This window comes from Aquarana catesbeiana, linkage group LG01 (genome assembly GCF_042186555.1).
Source record: "Aquarana catesbeiana isolate 2022-GZ linkage group LG01, ASM4218655v1, whole genome shotgun sequence".
Taxonomy (NCBI): Eukaryota; Metazoa; Chordata; class Amphibia; order Anura; family Ranidae; genus Aquarana; species Aquarana catesbeiana.
Genome location: NC_133324.1, coordinates 48001524 through 48026467, shown reverse-complemented (window position 1 = coordinate 48026467; position 24944 = coordinate 48001524). Strand labels below are relative to the sequence as shown.

At 45.0% G+C, this 24944-nt stretch overlaps 1 protein-coding gene across 1 annotated transcript in view; it reads left to right on the top strand.

Annotated features, from left to right (window-relative positions):
- Positions 1–20081, top strand: part of UBE2R2 (ubiquitin conjugating enzyme E2 R2) — a 51031-nt gene extending 30950 nt beyond the window's left edge. Inside the window, exons 2-5 of the mRNA XM_073618400.1 lie at positions 5760–5846; positions 8913–9010; positions 10607–10741; positions 18464–20081. Coding sequence (XP_073474501.1) covers positions 5760–5846; positions 8913–9010; positions 10607–10741; positions 18464–18683 — 540 coding nt within the window. The 3' untranslated portion in view covers positions 18684–20081. The remainder of the gene's footprint in view (positions 1–5759; positions 5847–8912; positions 9011–10606; positions 10742–18463) is intronic.
- Positions 20082–24944: the final 4863 nt, after the last annotated feature.

Genomic DNA, 24944 nt, shown 5'->3' with positions numbered 1-24944 from the left:
GATGTCAATTTTGGAAGCCACGTCGCACGACCGCGCAATTGTCAGTTAAAGCGACGCAGTGCCGAATCGCAAAAAACGCACTGGTCAGGAAGGGGGTAAATTCTTCCGGGGCTGAAGTGGTTAAACAATGGAGGCCTACATTCGGAAGACTTCTAATCTAGCCATCGGGCCTCACTGCCCTTCTGTATCAGTGACCGATTTAACGCTCACCAATTTTAGGCAGCTCTAGAAGTGTATCACTGGAGTCCGCAGAGCTGTAGGGCATAGCTGTGTGGAGCCTTCTGTTCTGCTAGATACTTCTATCAGCTGTTTGATTATCTGCCTAATAATGGCCTCATAAATGCTGTCAGCCCTGCAAGCTCTGGCCTTTGTTTGCAAGCATTCCTGTCAGCAGATGGTGCCTCTTAAGTCCTTGGATCCACAGCACAGTTATCTCATTTAAGGGGGAGCGCTCACACGATTGTTTTTATCCTCAATTGGTATACCGTTGAAGATTTTAAATGTGCATTCAATTTAAGCCCTGATTCACACTGATGTGGGAAATGCAGTGAGTCCTGTTTCCTGCACTGCATTGCAATCGCACGGCATCCATGTGATCTGCCAACATTGTCAACATTAGATTGACGACCGCGCCCCCCCCGGAAACTGCTTGCAAAACAGTGTGATTGCCAGAATCGCATTGCATGGATGTGAACACACGAGATGCGATTCAGGTGCGGAAAAAGGTTCCTCCACCATTTGGGCACGGATGCGCTTTGAGCCATACAAAATGTGTGGCTCAAATTGCACCGCACAGACATCGCATGTCATGTGCACAGGAATGCGGTGTGATTCCTGTACGGACCACATGCGCCGTCCAGCAATGCACCAGTATCAACCCAGGCTAAAGCAGAATTAGAGGAGCACCAAATGGAAATTTTGGTACCGAAAATTCAGGATGCACTGGCTGAAACCGAAAATTTTTTATCTCTATCCTTCCCCCCCCCCCCCCCCCTCCCCTCGTTCCTTCCCCCCCCCCCCCCTCGTTCCTTCCCCCCCCCCCTCGTTCCTTCCCCCCCCCTCGTTCCTTCCCCCCCCTCGTTCCTTCCCCCCCCCCTCGTTCCTTCCCCCCCCTCGTTCCTTTCCCCCCCCTCGTTCCTTCCCCCCCCCCCTCGTTCCTTCCCCCCCCCCCTCGTTCCTTCCCCCCCCCCCTCGTTCCTCCCCCCCCCCCCCCTCGTTCCTTCCCCCCCCCTCGTTCCCCCCCCCCCCCTCGTTCCTCCCCCCCCCCCCCTCGTTCCTTCCCCCCCCCTCGTTCCTTCCCCCCCCCTCGTTCCTCCCCCCCCCCCCTCGTTCCTTTCCCCCCCCCTCGTTCCTTCCCCCCCCCTCGTTCCTTCCCCCCCCCCCTCGTTCCTTCCCCCCCCTCGTTCCTTCCCCCCCCCTCGTTCCTTCCCCCCCCCCTCGTTCCTCCCCCCCCCTCGTTCCTTCCCCCCCCCCTCGTTCCTTCCCCCCCCCTCGTTCCTTCCCCCCCCCCTCGTTCCTTCCCCCCCCCCTCGTTCCTTCCCCCCCCCCTCGTTCCTTCCCCCCCCCTCGTTCCTTTCCCCCCCCTCGTTCCTTTCCCCCCCCTCGTTCCTTTCCCCCCCCTCGTTCCTTCCCCCCCCCCTCGTTCCTTTCCCCCCCCCCCCCTCGTTCCTTTCCCCCCCCCCCCCTCGTTCCTTTCCCCCCCCCCCCCCTCGTTCCTTCCCCCCCCCCCCCCCTCGTTCCTTTCCCCCCCCCCCCCGTTCCTTCCCCCCCCCCCCCCCCCTCGTTCCTTCCCCCCCCCCCCCTCGTTCCTTTCCCCCCCCCCCCCTCGTTCCTTCCCCCCCCCCCCCCCTCGTTCCTTTCCCCCCTTTTCTATTTTAATGCATTCTATGCATTAAGATGAAGAAAAAAACCTGTGTAGCAGCAGCCCCAGAACCCCTGTAATACTTGCACAAGCCCCATCTCGCTCCAGCAGTGTCTAAGACTGTCTAAGCCAGGGATATGCAATTAGCGGACCTCCAGCTGTTGCAGAACTACAAGTCCCATGAGGCATAGCAAGACTCTGACAGCCACAAGCATGACACCCAGAGGCAGAGGCATGATGGGACTTGTAGTTTTGCAACAGCTGGAGGTCCGCTAATTGCATATCCCTGGTCTAAGCCATCTGAGACAAAGCAGCAGCACCATTGGCTCCTGCGGCTGTCAATCAGTCAGCCAATCAGGGGAGAGATGGAGCCGGGGGTCAATGTCTGAATTGACACTGAGCCGTGACTCTGCTCCAGTGCCCCCAAATGAAGCTGCTGGTTCTGGGGGCACCCGATAGGGGGGGAGGGGGGAGGGGCCAAGAGCAGGATCCAGGCTGATCTTTGCAAAACCAACTGCACAGAAGAGGTAAGTATAACATGTTTTTAAAAAAAAAAAAAAAAACTTTACTATTGCTTTAAATTAATATGAATTGTCGGACATTATCGGCACATTTTTAGCGCAAGAAAAGCTCAAGGAACGTGCATCCCTTTAAATTCTATGTATGTCTTCACACTGGTCCCTTGTGCTTCCATTGTGGTGTTAAAAATCTTGCTTGCTGCATTTTTGGTCATTTTTGCACCTCCCTGTTGAAATTCATTGAAAACGCAGCAAGAATGCATCAATAGCACACCCGTTTTTTGAGTCGCGTGTCCTATGAAAAACACCATAAGCCCGACAGTGCTGTTCTGCCCGTGCTGCGGCTGTTCTGTTTATAGAATACAAGGTGTTCTGTGAATGAACAAGGGGAGAGGAAAGAGTGAATGACCAGATCCCTTCACTACATGGAGCTCTCCACCGAAGTGTCTGTAGTATCCGGCATCAGTGAGGCCAGGAATTGTACAGTAACAGCAGCAATCCAGGCTTAGGATAATCGTCATTGGAGAGGTAACATACTTGTGCCATGTAAAAAAAAAAGACCTTGGCAAATGCGTGTTTTTTGGTTGCATCTGTAAGACGATTGCTTACATTTGGGTTTACCCTTTAAACTGTATATGTGGCTCCAGCTCTTCTCTGTGCCATTGACTCTGGCCTTGTACACTCGGTCTCGGTTAGCCGTGTGCTGACAAGGCTGCAGGAATAAATAGCCTGGCTGGTTGCCCAGCACTGGAGAGTCTACAGCCTGTTGCTGCCTCCACTCCATGTTCTGCCCGCTCAGGTCTCCGTTAACGCATTCACTCCCTAGCCTTTTTTTTTTATTCTTTGTACATACCCTTTGGATATACTGTTTGTTTTTTTGTTTTGTTTTTTACATTTGTTTTTGTTTTTTGTAATATTTATTTATTTATTTTTTTTTCTTTTGGACACTAGGGTCTAGCCTTCATGCTAGAACCCCACTCTTGCCATGCATTGGCAGTTTCACACCTGGTATATGAAACCCAGGTATTTCTGTAGTTCTTCCTAATTCACCTACCATCTTGTACAAGTATGATTTTTTTTTTTTTTTTTTTTTTTTTTTTTTTTAAACCAAAAAGTATTTTGCATTTAAAGTATGCACTGAAAATTGCCTGGGCTCAGAGGAAGTGAGTTGACTAACAGTGGCCATCATTGAACTCTGCAGTCTGGCGACATCTGTTGGTGACAAAAGTAGGGCCGTTGGTGACAGCTCCCGATTGAAGCCTTGTATTGTAGCAAAAGCAGTTTTAATTTTTACCTGTTCTTGGGCATTTTAGTTTATATTTTCAACCATTTGCCGACCGGCCCATGTTAAAGATACATCATTACTTTGATGTTTAATACCAGTGTTATGGCAGCAGCTAGCTACCGTAACTCCGGCATCATTTTTCACTCTGGCCGATTCTTTATCTTTAAAAATGGTCCCGCGTGGCCCCCCCCCCCTCCGGAGCCATCAGTAAAGCCTGTAAGCAGTCTCGTGGCCGTTAGCTGGGAAGGGGGATGAGTGAGGCCAAGATGGATCCCACTCCTCTCTATGCCCTTGGACAGGAACGACGTCTGATATCTCTCCTGGTTCTCGGGCCACAACTAATTTTATTTATTTTTTTTTTTTTAAAAGCTAAGAGATCTGAGGTTTTTTTTTTTTGTTTTTTTTGTGTTTTTTTGTTTTTTTTACCCCAGATCACTTAATATAGAGGACCTGTCGTGCTTATTTCTATTACAAGGGATGTTTACAGTCCTTGTAATAAGAATTAAAGTGGTAAAATTAAAATAAAGGGACAGTATAAATTTTTTTTAAGCACCCCATCCCTCCGATCTCGCACACAGAAGCGAACGCGCACGCAAGTCACGCCCAGATATGTAAACCCTGTTCACACCACACGCGAGGTGTTGTCACGTTCGTTGGCGTGAGAGCAATAATTCTAGCCCTAGACCTCCTCTAACTCTAAACTGGTAACCTGTAAAAACAAATTTAAAGTGTCGCCTATGGCGACACTTTGTCTCCTTTGTCGTCGTCCCACGAGCATGCGCAATTTTTAAGCATGACATGTTAGGTGTCCATTTACTTGGCGTAATCTCCTCCTTTCATGCTACAGAAAAATTTGAGATAACTATTGTGTTTTAAATTTTAAAACAATCCCCCCCCCCCCCAAAAAAAAAAAATTTGAAAGACCGCTGCACAAATACTGTGACATAAAATATTGCAACAATTGTCATTTTATTTTCTAGGGTCTCTAAAAAAAATTATGTTTGGGGGTTTTAAGTCATATATTTTTTTTTTTTTTTTTTTTTTTTTTTTTTTTTTTTAGCATCAAATACTGATTTAAATTTGTAAACAAAAAGCTACAGAAAAGGCCTGGTCAGCAAGTGTTTAAACCACTGCTTTGTGTACTTTTGTTAAGCCACCTGCGCCGTTTCTGGGGGCTTTATCACCCGAGGCTTGTCATTTACCCAAGGAAATTGGGTACACAACTTTTTCCCAAGCTGCATAGAGCAGAAACGCAGCCAGAGGAGATGGGGTGACGAAATACTACGGGACAAAAATACATTTCCTACTAAAGGTCAGGACATTGTGTATTTTTTTTTTTTAGATGTCTTCTTTCACATGTTTTGAAACTGGATGTCTATTTGGGACTGATGGAAATACAGTAGCTGTGATTTATAGCCATGTCAGGAAGTTTTTATTTTATATATTTTGTGTGTATACACACACACACACACACACACACACACACACACACACACACACACACACACACACACACACACACACACACACACACACTCACTGTGTGTGTGTATATATACTCTCTTTATCAGCTAAGGCTTTCAGCTTCTGCCTTTTTTGAGAGTCTGCTAGTTTGGGGATAACAAAAATTTAGTAAATATTTTACCTCCAATGGTTCTGCTTTCTTGGTCACTCACTTGGGGATAGCACAAGTGGAATCGTCTGTGTAGAATAGCCTTATGAAAGTAGAAAGGGTGCCACTTGCTAACCCAGTGCATTCATAGGTAGATGAAAGTGGCCTCAGCCAGTGTCGTCCCAGCCACCTCTCCCTAATATGTTTCGCCCGGCTCACCGGGGCAAAACATACCAGGGGGACGTGGCTGGAGTGACGCTGGTTAAGGCCACTTTCATCGACCTATCAATGCACTGGGTTGGCGAGTGGTGGTGTTTTATAAATCCTTTTTATACCTCCTGGTGCACTAACCCAAGCTCCTGTCACTGCAACCGGCAGGGAGATCTGTCTTGGCTTAGAGTGACACTGCAAGTTTAATTTGGATCAGCTTTTCTTTATAATATCTGTGGAATAATGGAAAATGTGTTTTTTTTATTTTTTCAGGCTCACATAAAGTTTCCAATAGATTACCCATACTCCCCTCCAACTTTCCGCTTCCTGACAAAGATGTGGCACCCGAATATTTATGAGGTAAGAAATCATGTAGGAAAATTGTTGTTTTTTTTGTTTTCTGGTTGTTTAGGAGAAAAGTTCAGCTATCCACCAACAGAAATTAAAAAAAAAAAAAAAAAAAAATAGAAATTCAGGATGAAGAAAACTTTCCTTCAGTTGTTTGTGGGGAACTAAAGTGACACTAAACTCTGGTTTAAAAAAAAAAAAAAAAAATTGTACTATATATCCTTAAGTCCTGGTTCAAGTTGGTGCGATTTGACAGTTCCAAATCGTACGACAAGTCTCACCCCATTGTCGGCAATTGAACAGTTGAAATTGCTAAATTGCGACCCGCGCTAATTTTTTTTTTTTTTTTTTTAAATTTCATTGTAACTTACGTAGACTTCTGTTAAATAAAGTCGCAATGAAATCAAAGGTGCAAAGCACACTGATCTGCTGAAGTAGAGGCTACCAAGAGGCCTACAGCAACTCCGAAGCAGTTGCTGGAATTTATGGCAAAGAATGTTAAATTTGTGCAGGTGACAATATCACAAATTCTCCACAAATGGGGCTTGTATGGGAGCAAGAAAAAAAGCCACTCCCAAGAAAGGCCACATAGTCACCACTGAGCATTGCTAAAACGCACCTTGAAGATTCTGAGGACACATGGAAAAAAGTGTTCTGGTCAGATGAGACTAAAACTGAATTATTTGGCCTCAACACCAAACAATATGTCTGGCGGAAATCCAATAAAGCTCACCATCCAAATAACACCATTCCTACAGTAAAGCATAGAGGTGGTAATACCCGGTTATTGGGGGGGGGGGGTTTGTATAATCCTGTTATGGGGGTGTTTCTCTGCAGCAGGAACTGGAGCACTTGTCAGGGTAGAAGGAAAAATGGATGGGGCAAAATGCCATCATATTGAGGAAAATCTCCTGCCTTCTACCAGAAAGTTGTCAATGGGAAGAAGGTTTACGGTACCTTCCAACATGACAATGACCCAAAGCACACAGCGACAATGACCACACAGTGGTTGAAAGATAAAAAATGTGAATATCCTTGCAGACCTAGCCAGAGCCCAGACTTAAACCCCAATGAAAATCTGTGGAATGACTTGAAGACTGCGGTCCACAAACGGTCACCATCAAATTTAACTAAACTTGAGCAGTATTGCAAAGTCTAGATGTGCAAAGTTAGTAGAGACCAATCCCAACAAACTAAAGGCTGGCATTAAAGTGATTGTAAAGTTTTTTTTTTTTGTTTTTTTTTTGTTTTTCAAATAAACATGCCTGTACTTGCCACCTCTGTGCAGTGATTTTGCACAGTGACCCTGATCCTCCTCTTCTGGGGCCCCCCTGTGGCACTCTTCCTCTTTTTGTATTCTCGTCCTACTGATTGTCGGTTGCTGTCTGTGGGTTGCTAGTTTCTCTTTCTCTTTGGAACTACACAGACACTTTGGAGCTATCACTGTGCATACCAGCAATGACAGCATGGATGTTCTTATTCCTGTGGGGAAGTGTGGACCTGCTCCATCTTGGGGGGGCCCTTATCACCTCAGCTCCCAACACAGACATCCAAGATGTTTTCCAGCTATCTTGAAACTTTGAGCCTACATATTTGTGTGCATCTGCTCCTGAAGAGGTGGTATAATCCCGAAACACGTCAAGCTTTTCAAGATGCATACATATACGACCTAAAATATGATGAGATTTATTCTTTGTAATTTTGTGTTTATGATCTTGCACATGGAGCAACACCGGCTCACGATATCGTGCATTATACAATGTCATGTTTTTACCTGGTTTTATTGGATGTCATTTTTCGACCCATGGTTATTTCATCAGTGTACCATTTACACTGTAATATTTAATTGGATACATATGTCATGTTATATATATTTGTATAATATTTTTGATTCTACATCCAGTTTCTTTATGTGCCTCATTTAAAGTCCCAACCCCCCCTTTATTGCCTCTTCTCGAGTGCCTCCTCAGAGCCGCTCACCCTGGGGGCGGGGGGCACTCATGTGGGCAGGCTCCCGAGTCCTGCTGCTGAGTCCATTGACACACAGACAGCAGGACTCTGCCCTAACCCACCCCCCGGCTCCCGTGTCACTGGATTTCCTGTGTCAGTCTATCCCATGAAGACCCGAGACACCGACTGGAGCTGCTGTGCTCGTCCCCGTTGCTGGAACGATCGGGTTTAGGTAAGTAAAAGGCGGGGGGTCTGGAGGGGTGCTGCATCACAAGGTTTTTCACCTTAATGCATTAAGGTGAAAAACCCAGAGGGTTTACAACCCCTTTAAAGCAAAAAGGTGGTCCAACAAAATACTGACACAAGGGGGTGATCCTTTTTCCAACTCAGTGATTGTTAAATTTTTATTTTTTTTTTTTTTTTGTAAGTGAATACAGCTGGATAAAACAAATTGTTTGTCTTTTTGTCTTCCTCCCCCCTAATGGAGAGGGGGAGGATATGGGAAGTTGTTCTGTAGTACTGTGACTTCCTGTCCTTGAGTGACAACACTACTCCCTTGTAGATGCAGTCCAGTGAGTGTTGTCACTCTAGATCAGGAAGTGTTAATGGCAGGATCACCAGGTGAGAAAGTCTGAGGGGGAAAAAGAAAATTAATGAGGCCACCACATCGCATGACAGATGAGCTGCATTCTGTAACATTTTTATCCTTTTTTATTTAACACTTTAAGCGGTGTTGCTCTAGATTTGTAGAGCCCTGTTATACGATGTTCTTTCCTTGTATTGTAATATAGTATATTTAGATTTCCCACTCAACAATACTGACCTTGTGTGCAATTTTAAAATGTACTTGTGACTCAAGTGGTTAAAGCTGATCCTGGTTGCATCTTTGTCTAGAACGTCAGGTTCTCGTTGGAATGTCATATCTTATCTGACAGAACTGTCACGCCGATAGGTGGCATTGCCGTTTTTAAAATGTGTAATTAAATCTCCCACTATAAGCCTTAGAGGGGAACTACGAGGAGGGGTCAGAAGCAGGAGGTGATTAATGTTCAATGATCAAATATAGTTTCAGCTGAAAAAACTCTTCACTAAAATGTGTTTTTTTTTTTTTTTTTTTTTTCCTTCCAGAATGGCGATGTATGTATCTCAATCCTGCACCCACCTGTAGATGATCCACAGAGCGGTGAGCTGCCTTCCGAAAGGTGGAACCCCACCCAGAATGTCAGGTGAGGTCTGGAATTGTTAGGAGAGCTCCACACTAAATGGATGTATTTCTTAGGTGGACTTTAAGAGCGCATGCGCTGCTGATGTCAGTGGCTGCATGCAGGGTGGATATCTCCTAAACAGTGTAAGTTTAGGAGATTATATTACCTACAGGAATCCCTTTTGCTTTAAAGGGGTTGTAAACCCTTGTTTTTTCACCTTAATGCATTCTATGGAAGATTACTCCTCTATTACTTTTCTGGGGACATAGAGGGTGAATCTCCTTAAGCCCTCATTCACACGAGGCGGACTCCGCTTCTATGGAGCCCGCCTCGGTCCGCCGGCTCAGCGGGAGATCAGTCTGTTGATCTCCGCTGAGCCGGCAGATGACAGGTCCCTCTCTGTTCACTGAGCAGGAAGGGGCTTGTCAGGCGCCGCTGCCGCCTATGGAGGGATCGGATGAAAACGGACAGCATGTCCGTTTTCATCAGATCTCATCCGATCCGCCAGCGACGGATCTGGTCGTAGGGCCATCCGTCTGCTTTTTGCGGATCGGACCGGGTCAGATGTCAGCGGACATGTCTCCGCTGACATCCGTCGCTCCATAGGCTAACATGGAGCACCCGTTCAGGTCCACCGTCAAAACTGACAGGCGGACCTGAACGGTCCGATCGTGTGAAAGGGGCCTAATGGGGAGTACAAACAGCAGTAAAAACTGACAGGTTCTAATCCCTCTATACTCTATCCAACACTAAAAAAAGAGTTTTGCCTTTAGTTATATTTTTAACACAAAGGGTTTTCTGATTGGACTAGGTGGGTATTCCTTGAGTGATGCCCATGCAAAGGACCTGGACCCAAAGCTAGTAGCTTCCACGGGGATGCCACAGTGATCCCCCCCCCCCCCCCCCCCCCCCCATAAAATCTGGACGACAGTAAACTGGCCCTTAATGTAGACAGTTTGGAGACCTCTGACCTAAGATATCAGCCACATGGAGTTGGTTGTTTTCAGCTGCTTGATCATCGGTATTCTAGAATTGCCCTCCTCCAACCCTTATCAGCTAGAACAGCTTCCCCTCTTGACACAAGATTTTAAAGAGTATCTTTGGAAATGTGCCTATTCACTGTGCAGTCCAGTCTGGTTCCTCTACTCCAGACTGGTCAAGACCTGTCCTTATGGAGCTGGCTTTGTACACAGGGGCACAGTCATGGTGGGACAGACAAGGCCTTCACCAGACTTACCACAAGGAGAGCACAATTGTTTAAAATGTAGGTTGTAGTATTACCAGTACCCTTCACTGGAAACATCTGCGCTCCATCATTTAGCAGTGGTGTCCTTATACTTTTGGTCATATGCTGTGGGTAGGTGTAATGGTCAGGTGTCCCCATACTTTTGGCCATATAGTTTACATAAACCTACATTATGCACAAAAATCAAGCTTTTGAAACCTTCCCATGTATTTATAAAGTTTACATGAAGCTGATTATTTTCATGCTCATTGACCTCCTAAATAAAAAGGTTCCCCGTATAGTTGTGGATATCTGTGCATGGTTTGTTTGTGACCTCCATAAGCCCCCAGACTCAACAGTTTTTTTTTTTTTTTTTTTTTTTCTCTTTTCAGGACTATTTTACTGAGCGTGATCTCTTTGCTAAACGAACCAAACACCTTTTCCCCAGCCAACGTAGATGCTTCTGTAATGTTCAGGAAATGGAGGGACAGTAAAGGAAAGGACAAGGAGTATGCAGAGATTATTAGGTGAGTAGGCGTTCTGGAGATGGCTCACTTTTTAAAAATATTGGATTAGACCTTTACCCCATACGATGTATACTCATGTAGGCTGCTTGACGGAAATTAGAGCAGTTGCCTGTACCAACCAATCGGAGCAGAGACCAGTCACCAGCGGTGTACTGTACTGAAAGACGCTCTGTACCAAGTCCTAATCTATTTAATCTGTCACTGAAGGTTTGGAGGGTAAGGTGTCTCTTTGTTGATGACAGAGGTGTGCAAAGGGGTTGATATTCCTGGAGGTGTTTGTAAAATGGAACATAACTCAAAAAGGTGCAAACTGCAGTTTAGAGTTTCTAAAATGAAAAATATATTTGGGGAAATCAATTTATAGTTGTATAATAGGGGTACAGTGTTGGCCAGAGCTACAGAGGAACAATATTAGGGGTTACTATTTTTCTTGCGTTCATTGACGGAAACAGCTCTTCTGATTTTTGAAGATAAAGGTTTATAGCACCACCTGCAGGAGAAAGATACTAGGCCGAAAAATAACTCTGCACCGCCTATGGGCAGTATTTGCTGATAAAACCCCCCTCTCTGCTATAGGGAAGCTAGTTATTTCTGCCCTGCTGGGACCTCTGGTTCCATAGCTTTTTTTATTTTTATTTTTTCAGCAGAAATCAACACAGGCTGGATAATCTAGATCCAGTGGGCGCCCCAGCCAGGCCAAGAAGCACACGCAGACATTTAGCTAAGTGCTGGGTCAGCAGCAACAAGCCCTGTCCTGAACCTGAGCAGCCAGCGAGTTAAGAGTCTCGTGGGGACACACATGATCCTGATCACAGGGTCTGACCGGTGGAGAGGAGGATCCGTGAAGGGAGCCTTACCCTCCATGCTTCACTGGATCAGTAAGCAGATTTTCCCAGACAGTGTGGGGCGCAGGTCCTCTTCCCCCTGACCTCTGGTATTTCCTCTTGCCCCCACCACCACCACCCTGCTTCTACTTCCCAGTCCCTGGCGCTTGGGCTGACTTTTCCTGCCATCCTCGGGTTGGAGGGGGGCCTTCTCAGTTGTCCCTGCGGATTCTGCGTGATGGTGATCCTCTCCAGGGGTCCAGAAGGCAGTATTGTGACTATGTGCTTTTACTGTGTCTGGTAGCCATTTGCCAGTGATCTGGTTCCCATTTTGTGGTGGACTTTGCTATTGACTTACATGGGAGCTGGCTGGGGAAGTGCATGGCAGCCATTTTCTTGAATCTGCACAGCAGTGACCAGGCTAGATACAGAAACAGTCCCTGGGACAGGAGAGTGCACTTTCTGAGGCCATGACAGTACCCACGGTGCTCCCCTGGTGGTCAGGGGGTGGTGAGTCCTCCCTGGGGTACCTCCCTCTCTTCTGTAGTCAGCCTGGGGGATGGGGGGGGACTTTTTGTTCCTCCTCCCTTCCCCCTGGATATCCTAATTTTTAGAGATGCCTTGTCTGATTGGGTATGGAGTCTTAGGCTCGCGTGTCCCCTCCTGATCCCCTTATGAAGGTGGCGGATTCCTCTGGGTCCTATGTCGGCGGTGCTGGAGCCGCACTGATTGCTTCCATGTGAGAGACATTTAAAATTAAGGACTCTGCTGAGGTGGCCCACGATGCGCCTCTCCCCTTTGGTACACACAAGCCGGCTAGGTACATTAAGGTTCTTCCTTACCCTGCATACTTTAATAGGTTTATTTACAAAGATTGAGAACATTTGAAGCATCCTTTTGTGGTTCTGAAGTGCTTTTCGGTACGTTGTCCCTTTGAGGAGGCCATTAAGAAGTGGACCTCGCCTCCCGTGGTGGATCCCCTTATTTTGAGGTTGAATAAAGCAGCTGTGATACTGGTGGAAGAGTCTCCCCCTTTTAGGGGATCCTGCAGACTGCTGGGCAGAATTCGTCGCCCGCTCTATCTTTACCATTGCGGGGTAGGCGTGGCGGCCAGTGTTGGCCACAGCCCTGGTGTCTCAAACGCTTACTGAATGGACCACAGTTCTGTAGCAAACCTTGTCCACCAGAGAATTGGATCGGGTGTATGTGGATCTGACGGACCAGTCGGTCCAGGGCCTGAAGTATGCACAATAGGATGCTGCTCTGCTCCTTTTCAAGCTTTAAATCTCTGCGGTGGTGCTTCGGCGGGTGCTTTGGCCAAAATGCTGGTCTACGGATCTGCCCTTCAAGGGAGACTGTCTCTTTTGGTGCTACCTTGGAAGACCTAATCAAGAGTACCTTTCTCCCACAGGCCAGAAAGGGGATTGAACTGTCAGAAGTCCTGGCCTTTACTGCTCACACAAGGCATTCATTTCCCTTGGCTCCTCTAACAAGGGCTCCATGCTCTTTAAGGCCCCTGCTGGTGGACAAACAAGTCCACCAAGCCTGCGGACAAGTCCTCTTTAGTATGATTTGTCCCCACCCGTTTCCAGGGTGGGGAGAGGGTCATTTTTTGGGCCCATGGACCTCCCCTAATTCCAGGCACATGGCTCTCCGAACTGGTTATGGCCAGGGACAGGATAGAATTTTTTTTTTTTTTTTACACCAGAGAAACTTTTCCCCTCCATTATTTGCTTACCGCCATTGTGCCTTTTGGTGTCCACCATGAAGGTAGTTCCATAAGTGAGTTCTGCAGTGGGAAATCCTGTTGACATGGAACAATTCTTATGCTTCCCTAGACAACCAGATTTGTCTAAGCCATTAGACGAGGACCTCTCCACTGGTGGCTCCAGTTTCCTCCCCTACAGACCCAGAGGTTTTTTCCTTTCTCCCAACGTCCTGTGTCTCTAGACCACTAGATGAATCTTCTGGGGGCTTTCAGTCACAGTGCCACTGCAGTGGCCTATGTCAACCACCAAGGTGGAACGAGCAGTGCGGCAATGGTGCTGGAGGCATCACACGTTTTGCAGTTGTGGAACAGCATGTTCTGTCTGTAACCTTCCGTTCCACAAAAGATGGTGTTGGATTGTCACCTGAATGAGGACATTGTCCTGCCTTTTTTGTGTCCACGGTCCTCTCACCCTAAGGAGTGTTGCATTCCTTAGATGTGGTCCGGGTGGATTTGTGTGGGCCTGTCTGCTGTGTCCTCCTTCCAGAGATTGGATTCTTTTTGTGTTCACGGACGGCCCAAGAAAGGTCTGGCGGCCTACTCTGCTGCTTTATTCTGTTGGCTTCAGCAGTTGATTTGTACTAATGTAAGCCATTAAGGGTTTTGGGCTCCTTCCTTCCCTGTTGCAGCCCACTCCACCAGGGCAATTAGTGCCTCCTGGGCATTTAGACCTTGGGCATCTGTCTCAGGTTTGCAAGGTGGCTTTCTGGTTATCTGCACACTGGTAAAAAATGATTTGGCATCTTCAAATGCTTGTTTGGGCCTCAAGGTTTTGCAGGCCACTGTTTAAGATTGCTTGTTTTTGGTTTGTCCACCCCTTAGACACTGCTTTGGGACGTCCCTATGGTCAAGAATCCGAAGAGCTGTGTCAGTCAATGAATGTGAGGGAGAACTGAATTTTTGTTCACCTTAAAATCCCCTTCTTGGAGTTCATTGACTGACACAGCACCCGTCCCTCTATTTTGTAATTTATACTTCTGACGCTTTGTGACTTAACTCGCTTGCCTATAGCAGAGAGGGGGTATATACCAGCTAGGACTGCCCATAGGTGGTGCTGTTCTTCTGCCTAGTGTCCTACTCCTGTAGGTGGAGATATAAACCCTGTGGTCAAGAATCAGAAGAGCTGTAGGTGAAAACGCAGAGGGATTTTATGGTGAGTAACAAAAATCCAGTTTTTATATTGTAAAATGAGCTTGATCAGTGGGGAAAGAAAATAGAATTTGGGGGTATATTACTAGAGGGATCATCACCCAGGCAGAGGTTCTGATTCCCCTATATAGAGCTTTGGTTATCACTGGAGGGTTCAACAGCAGGAGGAAGTAAGTCCCTGATTGCCCCTATATAGCTCTTTTGATATCACTGGAGGGGTCACCAGCAGGAGGGAGGTCCTGATGCTGCTATATAGATCTTTAGATACCACTGGAGGGATCACCAGCAGGGGGAAGGTTGTCTGAAGTCCCCTATATTAAGCTTTAGTTGTCACTAGGGGGAGCCTCAGCAGGAGGAAGGAGGTCTTGATTCCTTCCAATTTGAAATCTTTAGTTAGACCTCATGTCCAGTTCTGGAGATTTGCTTGCATAAAGATATTGACACAAACTAGCAGGAGTAAAGTTCACACCTAACCTTGGAATGTATTTTACTGAGAGTAGTTGACACTTGGAACAGACTTCAGAAGAGGTAGCGAGTCGGTCAACAGTAAGTGAATTTAAAAATGCTTGGGACAAACCTAAATCTATTCTTGGTCAAAAAGGAAAATATAATCAAATTTTCAGTTTAGTTTTAGTCGGTCTTTTGAATAAAATGCAGTTTTAGTCATATTTTAGTCATCTGAATTGTATTTTAGTTGACTAAACTAATGGGTTTGGTTGAATTGTAATTCATCATTTAAACATTTCTCTAGAATTGCCAAACTCCTTTATACTCCCATATACTCATGGGGTAAAAATCTGATCACATGTTGTTCATGGTATTAGGCCCATTTTACACTGACCGATCAGGTCTGCCTGTCAGACCTAATCAGACCATCCATGGCTCTATATGGAGCAACAGATGTCAGCGGACCTATGTTTGCTGACACCCGCCGGCATCCGGTCCGCTAAAAACAGATGAATGGGGATCCGTCCAGCAGATCGGATGAGTCGGATGGAAGCAGACAAGCTGGCAGAAATACAGAATCACATACTTATAAGCAATTCTGCCCACAGCTGCCACCCTGTAGTAGTAAAAGTGCTATAGGGCGGTCAGCAAGTGGTTAAATAATTAAAGCAAGGTCAGACTGTAAACAAAAGAATTGGTGAATGTATAGCCAAAACTCCTTGATCATTGTGAGGGCATATCTAAAATTTTGGAAGTTGCACCTCAAAAGGTGAGGAGAAAGTTTCCAGTGGATATACTTGTTCGGTTGATAGCTAAAAATTCCCTTCACTTTGTCAAGATTTCCACAGCACAAAAATGCACACAGCACAAAAATGTAATCTGGGGGTTTTAATCCTTTCCTAAATTTCATAAAACCTAAAGAAAAATTGTATACACAGTGGGGAAAATAATGATTTGATCCCCTGCGGCTTTTGTAAGTTTGCCCACTTACAAATTAATGATGATAATTTATATCTTGGGTGTATTTTTAAATGATAAACAGAACATCAACCAAAAATCCAGACAAAACACATGATAAAGGTTATAAATTGAGTTGCAGTTCAGTAAGTAAAATAAGTATTTGATCCCCAAGCAAAACATGACTTGGTGGAGAAACCCTTGTTGGCAAGCACAGAGGTAAGATGTTTCTTGTAGTTGGTCACCAGGTTTGCACACATCTCAGGAGGGATTTGGTCCACTCTTTACAAATCGTCTCTAAATCCTTAAGGTTTCTTGGCTGTCGCTTGGCAACTTGAAGTTTTAGCTCCCTCCACAAAAATGTTTTATAGGATGAAGGTCTGGAGACTGGCTAGGCCACTCCATGACCTTAATCTGCTTCTTCTTGAGCCAGGCCTTTGTTGCCTTGACAGTAAGTTTTGGGTCATTGTCATGCTTAAAGACCCATCCACGACCCATCTTCAGTGTTCTGGCTGAGGAAGGAAGGTTCTCATCCAGGATTTTACAATACATGGCCCCATACATTGGTTCTTTAATGCGGCAAAGTCAGCCTGTAACTTTTTAGCGGAGAAACCGCCCCAAAGCATGTTTCCACCTCCATGCTTGACTGTAGGGATGGTGTACTTGGAGTTATAGTCAGCATTTTTTTTCAAACACAGCGAGTCGAGTTAATGCCAAAGAGCTCAATTTTGGTTTCATCTGACCACAGCACTTTCTCCCAATCCTTTTCTAAACCACTTCAGCCCCGGAAGATTTTGCTGCTCAATGACCAGGCCATTTTTTGCGATACGGCACTGCAGTGCTTTGACAATGGTGCGGTCATCTCTGCATTTTTTATTTTTTGCGCTTTAAACAAAGAGCGACAATTTTGAAAAACACAAAATTTTGTACTTTTTGCTATAATATCTCCAAATTTTGTTTTTAAAAAAAGCTATTTTTTTTTTTCTCAGTTTAGGCTGATATCTATTCTTCTACATATTTTTGGTAATAAAAATCGCAATAAGCGTATATTGGTTTGCACAAAAGTTACAGGGGATAGATTTATGGCATTTTTATTTTTTTACTAGTAATGGCAAGCTGCGTCCTTTTTTTGTTTTATGTTGAGACTGCGACATTATGGTGAACACATCGGACACTTTTGACACATTTTTGGGACGACTGACAATTATACAGCGATCAGTGCTATAAAAAATGCACTGATTACTGTATAAATGTCACTGGCAGGGAAGGGGTTAACACTAGGGGGCAATCAAGGAGTTAACTGTGTTCCCTAGTGTGTGTTCTAACTGTAGGGGGAGGGGACTGACTGTAGAAGAGGACAGATTGTGGTTCCTAGCTATTAGGAACTCACGATCTGCCTCTCCCCTCAGAACAGGGATGTGTGTGTTTACACACACACATCCCTGTTCTGCCTCTTGTGCCCGCGACCGCCGGTCAAGAGCATCGACACCCCCGCAGTGCAGCGGTCGTGCGCACGCCTGCTATACCACTTAAATGAGCCGACGTACAGCTACGACGGTTCGTGGGGTCGTGGCGGCTGGTTGGCAAGTGGTTAATCATTAAGATGTTCTTTTCCAAACTGCAGATGGGCCTGTACCATGTGCCTTCTTAAAGGGGGATCTCGCGGGTGCTGCAAGATTTCAGTCCATGGCGGTATATTGTGTTGCCAATGGTTTGTTTGGTGACTGTGGTCCCAACTGCCTTGAGACCATTCACAAGCTCCTCCCGTGTATTTCTGGGCTGATCTCTCACTTTTTTTTTTTTTTTTTTTTTTTTTTTACATGATCAACCTTACCGCATGGAGCTCCAGACCGAGGGCAATTGATGGTTATTTTGTATTTCTTCCATTTGCGAATCGCTCCAGCACTTGTCTCCTCCTCATCAAGCTTCTTGACGATGGTCTTGTAGCCCATTCCAGCCTTGTGCAGATAAACAGTCTTGTTCCTGATGTCCTTTGACAGCTCTTTGGTCTTGCCCATGATGGTGAGGTTTGAACGGGAGAGATTCTGTGGACAGGTGTCTTTTATACACATAACGAGCTGTTAGGAGCACCTTCTTACATTGACAGGACTAATCTGTGTACCACATGAGCACATAGTGTAGCCAGTCTGTGGGAGCCAGAATTATTGTTGGTTGGGGATCAAACACTTATTTTACTCACTGGACTGCAACTCCATTTATAACATTTTGTATCACTTGTTTTGTTCTGGATTTTTGGTTGATGTTTTGCCTCATTTTAATTTCCCCACTGTACATGAACCTTAACTTTGTTGTCCCATTGCTCCTGTTGCTGATCTTTGCTGTCTTGAAGAGCTATGCTTGCTAAAATCTTCAGCATCCAACATGTCCAGGAGTTTTGGATGCCTGGTCCCCCTCTTCTGCCTTCTACAGCACTTAGGAACACCTTGTTAATGAAGGCCCTGGCAGAATGAAGCACACAATGGTGGAAGTTGGCTTTTAATGGTCGTTCAAGAATGATCATTCATCAAATCTGCTTACATTTGTGCTTTGACATCCCCCTTCTTCTTTTCTTAACAGGAAACAAGTGTCGGCGACTAAAGCCGAAGCGGAAAAGGATGGCGTGAAAGTCCCAACCACCCTGGCAGAATACTGCATTAAAACCAAAGTGCCTTCTAGTGATAACAGCTCAGACTTGCTCTACGACGACTTGTACGATGACGATATAGACGACGAAGACGAGGAGGAAGAGGACGCTGACTGTTATGACGACGACGATTCTGGGAACGAGGAGTCGTGACGCCCTCATGCATCCTTTTTTCTCCCTTCTCACGGCCTGAAACGACCCTTTTAGACCTTCCTGCTCTCTGTCCCTCGGCCTCTCCTGCTGCCCTCCTCCCCTGCTGATTCAGGCCACTAATGGAGTAGTGTTGGCCTTGCAGATCTCCTGCTGTCCTGAGCTCTAGGATAAAAAGAGGACCAGTCTTCTGGCATATTTGTGGACTTGGCTCCATTTTTTTCTTTTTTTCTTTTTCCACCTGGACCTATCACGGAGACACAATGGATAGGAAAAAGGCACGTCACGGAGTGTATGCCGCACCAACCTGCTAGCGTTGGAGCAAAACTTTTTTTTTTTGTTTTACTTTTTATTTCATAGAAATGACTCTCTCCTGTTTATATACCTTTAAGATATATTTCAAAAAGTGAAAAAAAAATTTGCAAAAACTTTGAAAGTCACAGCTTTTGGTTTTACATTCATTTAAATTGCAGCGGTGGTCTTGAGTGAGACCTTACACCCCCCCCCCCTTTTTTTTTTTTTCCTGCAAATCTTGTATCCCAAGGGCAGCTGGCTTTTTTTGAATACTGAGTGCTACAAAAACTCATAAATAGTGGAAAACGACAGGTTCAAGCCCAGGAAAAGAGTAACTTATCCCCCCCCCCCCCCCCCCTTTCCAATGACGTGTGTATCATGTTATGTTTACCTCAATCACACCCCACCCACCCCCTATTCCCAAACCCATGCCCCCCCCCCCTGTCTCCACAAACAAGGTATCAACCTGTGAAGAGGCTGCATTCACAACACCAAGTCTCCTGTCCGTCGTGACCAGCTGCTAAAGGGTTGGAGTATGCTCACTACTACTTCTAGTACTACTGCTGCTGTTTGTGCTGATGGCTTTTTTTTTTTTTTTTTTTGTGATGTCATTAAGGGTTTGAAAAAAAAAAAAATCTATATAGAGCTATAAGAAGCAGAGTATACAACGGGAGGGTGCATTTTGGTATGCGGCACAGTTTTTAAAAACAGAGTTTTGTTGCTATATCCTTTAGACTACCGAAAGTTGTCTGTGTGCAAGAGGTCACGGCTTTGCAAAGGTTTTCTTTTTTCCTTTTTTTTTTTTTTTTTTTTTTTTTTCCTTCTCTCTAGCTTTTGTAATTTTTTTGACTTTTTTTTTTTTTTTTTTTTTTTTTATTTTTATTTAGACTTTTTTTTTATGTCTGTGCAGCACCCTTGTCATCTTAAAAGTTGCAGGGCTCTTGTGGTATGTATGTTTGTGGGTGTCTGTCACTGTTAAGCAGAAGAGGACAAATAAAGCGAGATGTGAAAATCCACTGGTCATCCTTATCTAAGCGGTTATTTAAAATTGGTGAAGGGGTCACATGGAACACGATATGTACGCACTTTGTGAGCATTTGGTTGAATCTGCATTTTTTTTTTTTTTTTTTTTTTTTTTTTTTTTTAAGAAAATGTGATTGGTTGAATTAATATTGTACTGACTTTTATATAACTTTTTTAAAGGTTGCTGTAAATTTGGATACGTCTGTCAATGGGTGCAGTCATGTTCATTACATAAGCAGGCTCTTCCCGCTGAGTAGTGCAACATAGTGATTGTACTTTATAGCTCATTGGATCGATTAGTCAGATTCTGGACATGGTGGAGCCACATCTGCTGAAAACCTTAATTCAGGGTTGTCCAACTCCATTTTGTCACAAGCCGCATCAGTATTAGGGTTGCCCTCTAAGGGCCAGATGTATCTAAGACTAGTTGTGCAGAGCACCCCCACCATCAGAAGTCAAGAGTCACTCACCATTTCTTACATTAGTGCAACACATTTACCTTGTGCTGCTGCTGGGTAGCAGAAAGTGCAGGGTCTGGAGGACGAGCAGTGATGGGGCTGAAGACTGGTGAATAAGCTGCAGCTGCATGGAGGAGTGCAAGATCTGGCAGAGGAGATCTGTCACCCTCTGCTGCTGAGACAAGGAGGGGGTGGAGACGAGGGGGGGGGGGTGCCACAGCTGCAGGAGAGGTGTGAAGGGCCACATGAAATAGCCTGGTGGGCTGCATTCGACCTGCAGGCCTTGTGTTTGACACATGTGCCTTGGTCGGTGCTGACTATCAGTAACTTCACTTAAGCCTAGTACAACCGATCAGAAAATTGCGCACAACGCTGAAAACCCTATTTTTGGCGGATAATTTTTTTGGCAGCTGAAATTTCGGTGCATCCCTAAATACAATACATCCCTTCCGAATTTTTATCCTGTCATATGAGAATTTTTGGAAACTTGGTAACCCCTTCATTTTCATTTACGGAGACTAGCATGCAAAAAAATAAAACTGTACGGTCGTTCGTCCGATAATCTGTTTACCAGGCTTAACAGAGGAACCAAATTTAGGAAGCTGTGCTCAAAACAAAGGTAGGGAGAAGGCCACCAACTAGCCATTACCCGTGGTCTCCATGCAGCTGATCTTTTTCATTATAGACTTATCATGCCTTGTTCAACAGTGCACTGTCTGTGTAGGTGGTCATCTTGGTAGAGTAGCAAGGCTTTGCTTTCTCATGCATGCCTCTTGACCAATTTCAATTAGGTTTATATTTCTATAGTGCTTTCCCCCCTGTGGACTTAAAGTGCTTCTCCTGCTGTTGAGGCAGCCATCTTGGGTGCACTCAGACTATCATACTAGGACAATTTTAGACCGGAGTCGCTTAACCTACCAGCATGTCTTTGGAGTGGGGGAGGGAAACGAAATACATGGAAGAATTTTATCCAAGCATCAGGAGAACATGCAAACCGGTAGATACTGTCCTGACCAGGACTTGAGTTGAAGACTCCAGTGCTGCAAGGCTGAGTGCTAACCATTAGGTCAGTGTGCTGCTAACTGGTGGGGAGCACCAGGAGAGGTGAATGAAGCAGGGAGATTTTTGCACTGCAGTTGCTTTGATACAGCTTTCTCTCCAGCAATGAGAACGGTAAGCAGCACAAGTGATTTTAAGTTAATCTCTCTCCAAATCAAAGACTAGCAGTCAGAGGCAACAATACCGTAGATCTCACACTACAGATATACAGCTATGAGGCTGTAGACACAGGAGTGCCTAGACACGCTCTCACATAGAAGGAAGTGCACTGCTATTTTTCAGGAGTAATTCCAGACCAAAGGTACTTTTTTTATTTTTTTTTTTTTATTTATTTTTTTTTTTTTTTTTTGTTCTTCCCTGAGGGGCCAAATCTCAATTTTCCCTGTAACATCACATATTTTATTTCCGTTCCATTTTAAATCCTGCCCCTTTCCCAGCAAGCCCTAATCTTTGTCCAGTGTTTCATTGCAAGTGCCAAAAGGGGTTCTACCATGACCTAGTTTGCCAGTAAATATGTGACCATGATCATGCTGTGAGGAACGCCATATAGTTTGTGATCCTCTTGTAAGGTGTTGGAAATATTCCTCAGATTTTGGTCCATAGTGACCTAATGGCATCACGCAGTTGCTGCAGATTTGTCGGCTGCACATCCATGGTGCAAATGTCCCGTTCCACCACATCCCAAAGGTGAAAATCTATTGGATTGAGATCTGGTGACTGTGGAGGTCATTGGAGTACAGTGACCTCCATTGTCATGTTCAAGAAACCAGTGGTGAGATTTGAGCTTTGTGACATGGTGCATTATCCTGCTGGAAGAAGCCATCAGAAGATGGGTACACTGTAGTCATAAAGGGATGGACATGGTCAGCAACAATACTCAGGTAGGCCGTGGTGTCTAAATGATGCTCAATTGGTATTAAGGGGCCCAAAGTGTGCCAAGAAAATATCCCCCCACACCATTACACCACCAGCCTAGACCGTTGATACAAGGAAGGATGGGTCCATGCTTTCATGTTTACACCAAATTCTCACCCTACCATCTGAATGTCTCAGCTGAAATCGAGACTCGTCAGACCAGGCAACGTTTTTTCAATCTTCTATTGTCCAATTTTGGTGAACCTGTGCGAATTGTATCCTCAGTTTCCTGTTCTTAGCTGACAGGAGTGGCAACCGGTGTGATCTTCTGCTGTAGCCCATCTACTTCAAGGTTTGATGTGTTTTGTGTGTTCAGAGATGGTATTCTGCATACCTTGGTTGTAATGAGTGTTTATTTGAGTTACTGTTGCCTTTCTATCAACTGGAACCAGTCTGCTCATTCTCCTCTCACATCAACCAGGTATTTTCCTCCACCCAACTGCCGCCCACTGGATATTTTCTTTTTCCCATTCTCTAAAGCTGAGAGACAGTTGTGCTTGAAAATCCCAGTATCTCAGCAGTTTTTGAAATACTCAGACCAGCCTGTCTGGCACCAACAACCATGCCATGTTCAAAGTCCCTTAAATCCCCTTTCTTCCCCATTATGATGCTCAGTTTGACCTTCAGCAAGTTGTCTTTATCACCTCTAGATCCCTAGATGCATTAAGTTGATTGGCTGATTAGCAATTTTTGTTACCAAGCAATTGAACAGGTGTACCTAATAAAGTGGCCGGTGAGTGTTCGCTGCCCAGTGTAGGACTGTTCCTGCCTGTGCTGCTTTATATGTTTTTGGTGCATTTTTGCGGCACGTATTTAACGCAGCTTCATGCATGCATTGGGGGGGGGGGGGGGGGTTGATTTTTTGTTTTTGAAGGAGACAAAATCCTACCAAAAATGCACCCAAAACACAAACACACATACATGCATTTTTCATGTGCTCCCATTGAAGTCTCTGGGGCTAAAATCACACCTTCCTGCACCTTTTCCAAAAATGTACTGAAGGAAAATGCTTAGTTGTGAATAGGCCCCCCTAGAAAATGTTAATGTCTGCAGCACGTTGTTGCGCTTCAGCAAACGTGCTACAAATTGCAGGAGTAAGTGTAAGGTTTGTGGTCACAGGGAAAACCGTTTTTAATTCAATCTTGTTTTATTGAGAAAAGAATGTACAGTAAACAGTTAATAACACAGAAATAGACATCATTGCAATACTGGTAACATATCGTCTCATTGTTTAGACAATTCGTGAACTATGATTTAGTTTAGACAATATAGCTATACAGGCTTATATACCAATCTGACTTATTAAGGGCAGGTGAGCACCACTATCCACTCAACGAGTGGCGTCCACCCAATATAAACAAGCTAGGGCTTTTGTTGCTGTGCTAAACGCGTTCTCTGAGGAGGAAGCTCTGTGTGTGTGCCACAATATCGATCTGATGAGACTAGAGATTAGGATTCAGGTGATCGTGTAGCACTGCAACATATAGAGGGAAAGGAAAAGAAGAAGAGTGGGGATAGAGGGGACAAGGAAGTAAGGAATATAGATATTAAGCGAAAGACATTCCACTCTGGTTCCACAGTTGCGTTGGTGGAGTCCTCTGTAGCCCATGGAATAAATTCCATGGAGTAACGAAACCTAGACCCACAAGGTCCAGGTCTTGGAGAATTGCTCCTCCTTACCCGTTTGCGACAATTCGTTCCAATCTATTGATTTGGTCCACTTCAATTGCCCAATCCCCCAGAGAAGGCATGCTTGTCGACTTCCAATGTCTGGGCAGAACCGTTCTAGCTGCTGCCAGAAAGTGGCGCAGAACGTCTTTTTTGACCGATTTAAGCGGGCCAGGGAGCATAGATAGCAGACCTACCTCAGGAGAGGGTGTAACTGAGGTCGCCATGAGTCTGCAGTACAAGTCGAGGATCTTTTGCCAGAACCTCTGTACAGGGGGGCATTCCCACCAAATGTGGAGTAAAGTTCCCCTGGATGATAAATGCCAGCAGGTATCCGGGAGCGCCGGGTTTATCCAGTGTAATTAAAAGTGCTATGTGTGTGGATGCGCTGCTCTCATTTGTATTCTTTCCTATCTATGTGTATCCTATCTGTTAGACATAATCTTATTCACTATCCACCTATATAAATACATCACATTAAGCAACAACCATCTACAAATTATATAAATCATATAAAAGTCCGGTGACATGTATCACATGATAATAAAGTCCCTTCATATATGCTTGCAAATCTTCCGTTAGTTTGCCGTGATGGAGTGCTCTTGTGTTTGATCAATTTAAAGTGACTTAGTGCTTCACCACCACCTGTGAGATTGGCCACTCACCAGATATTTCTTTAAAACTGCACCTTTGGTTCATTCATAGGGATAACCACTCCACTCAAAGGGAACTTCTCCAATAGCTATACTAGGACCTTTAGTATTCCTCATAAAAATGGATGAAAACGATCATCGCACAATAACGTTTAAAACCTTTATTTTATAAAACACAGAAAAACTATGCACTC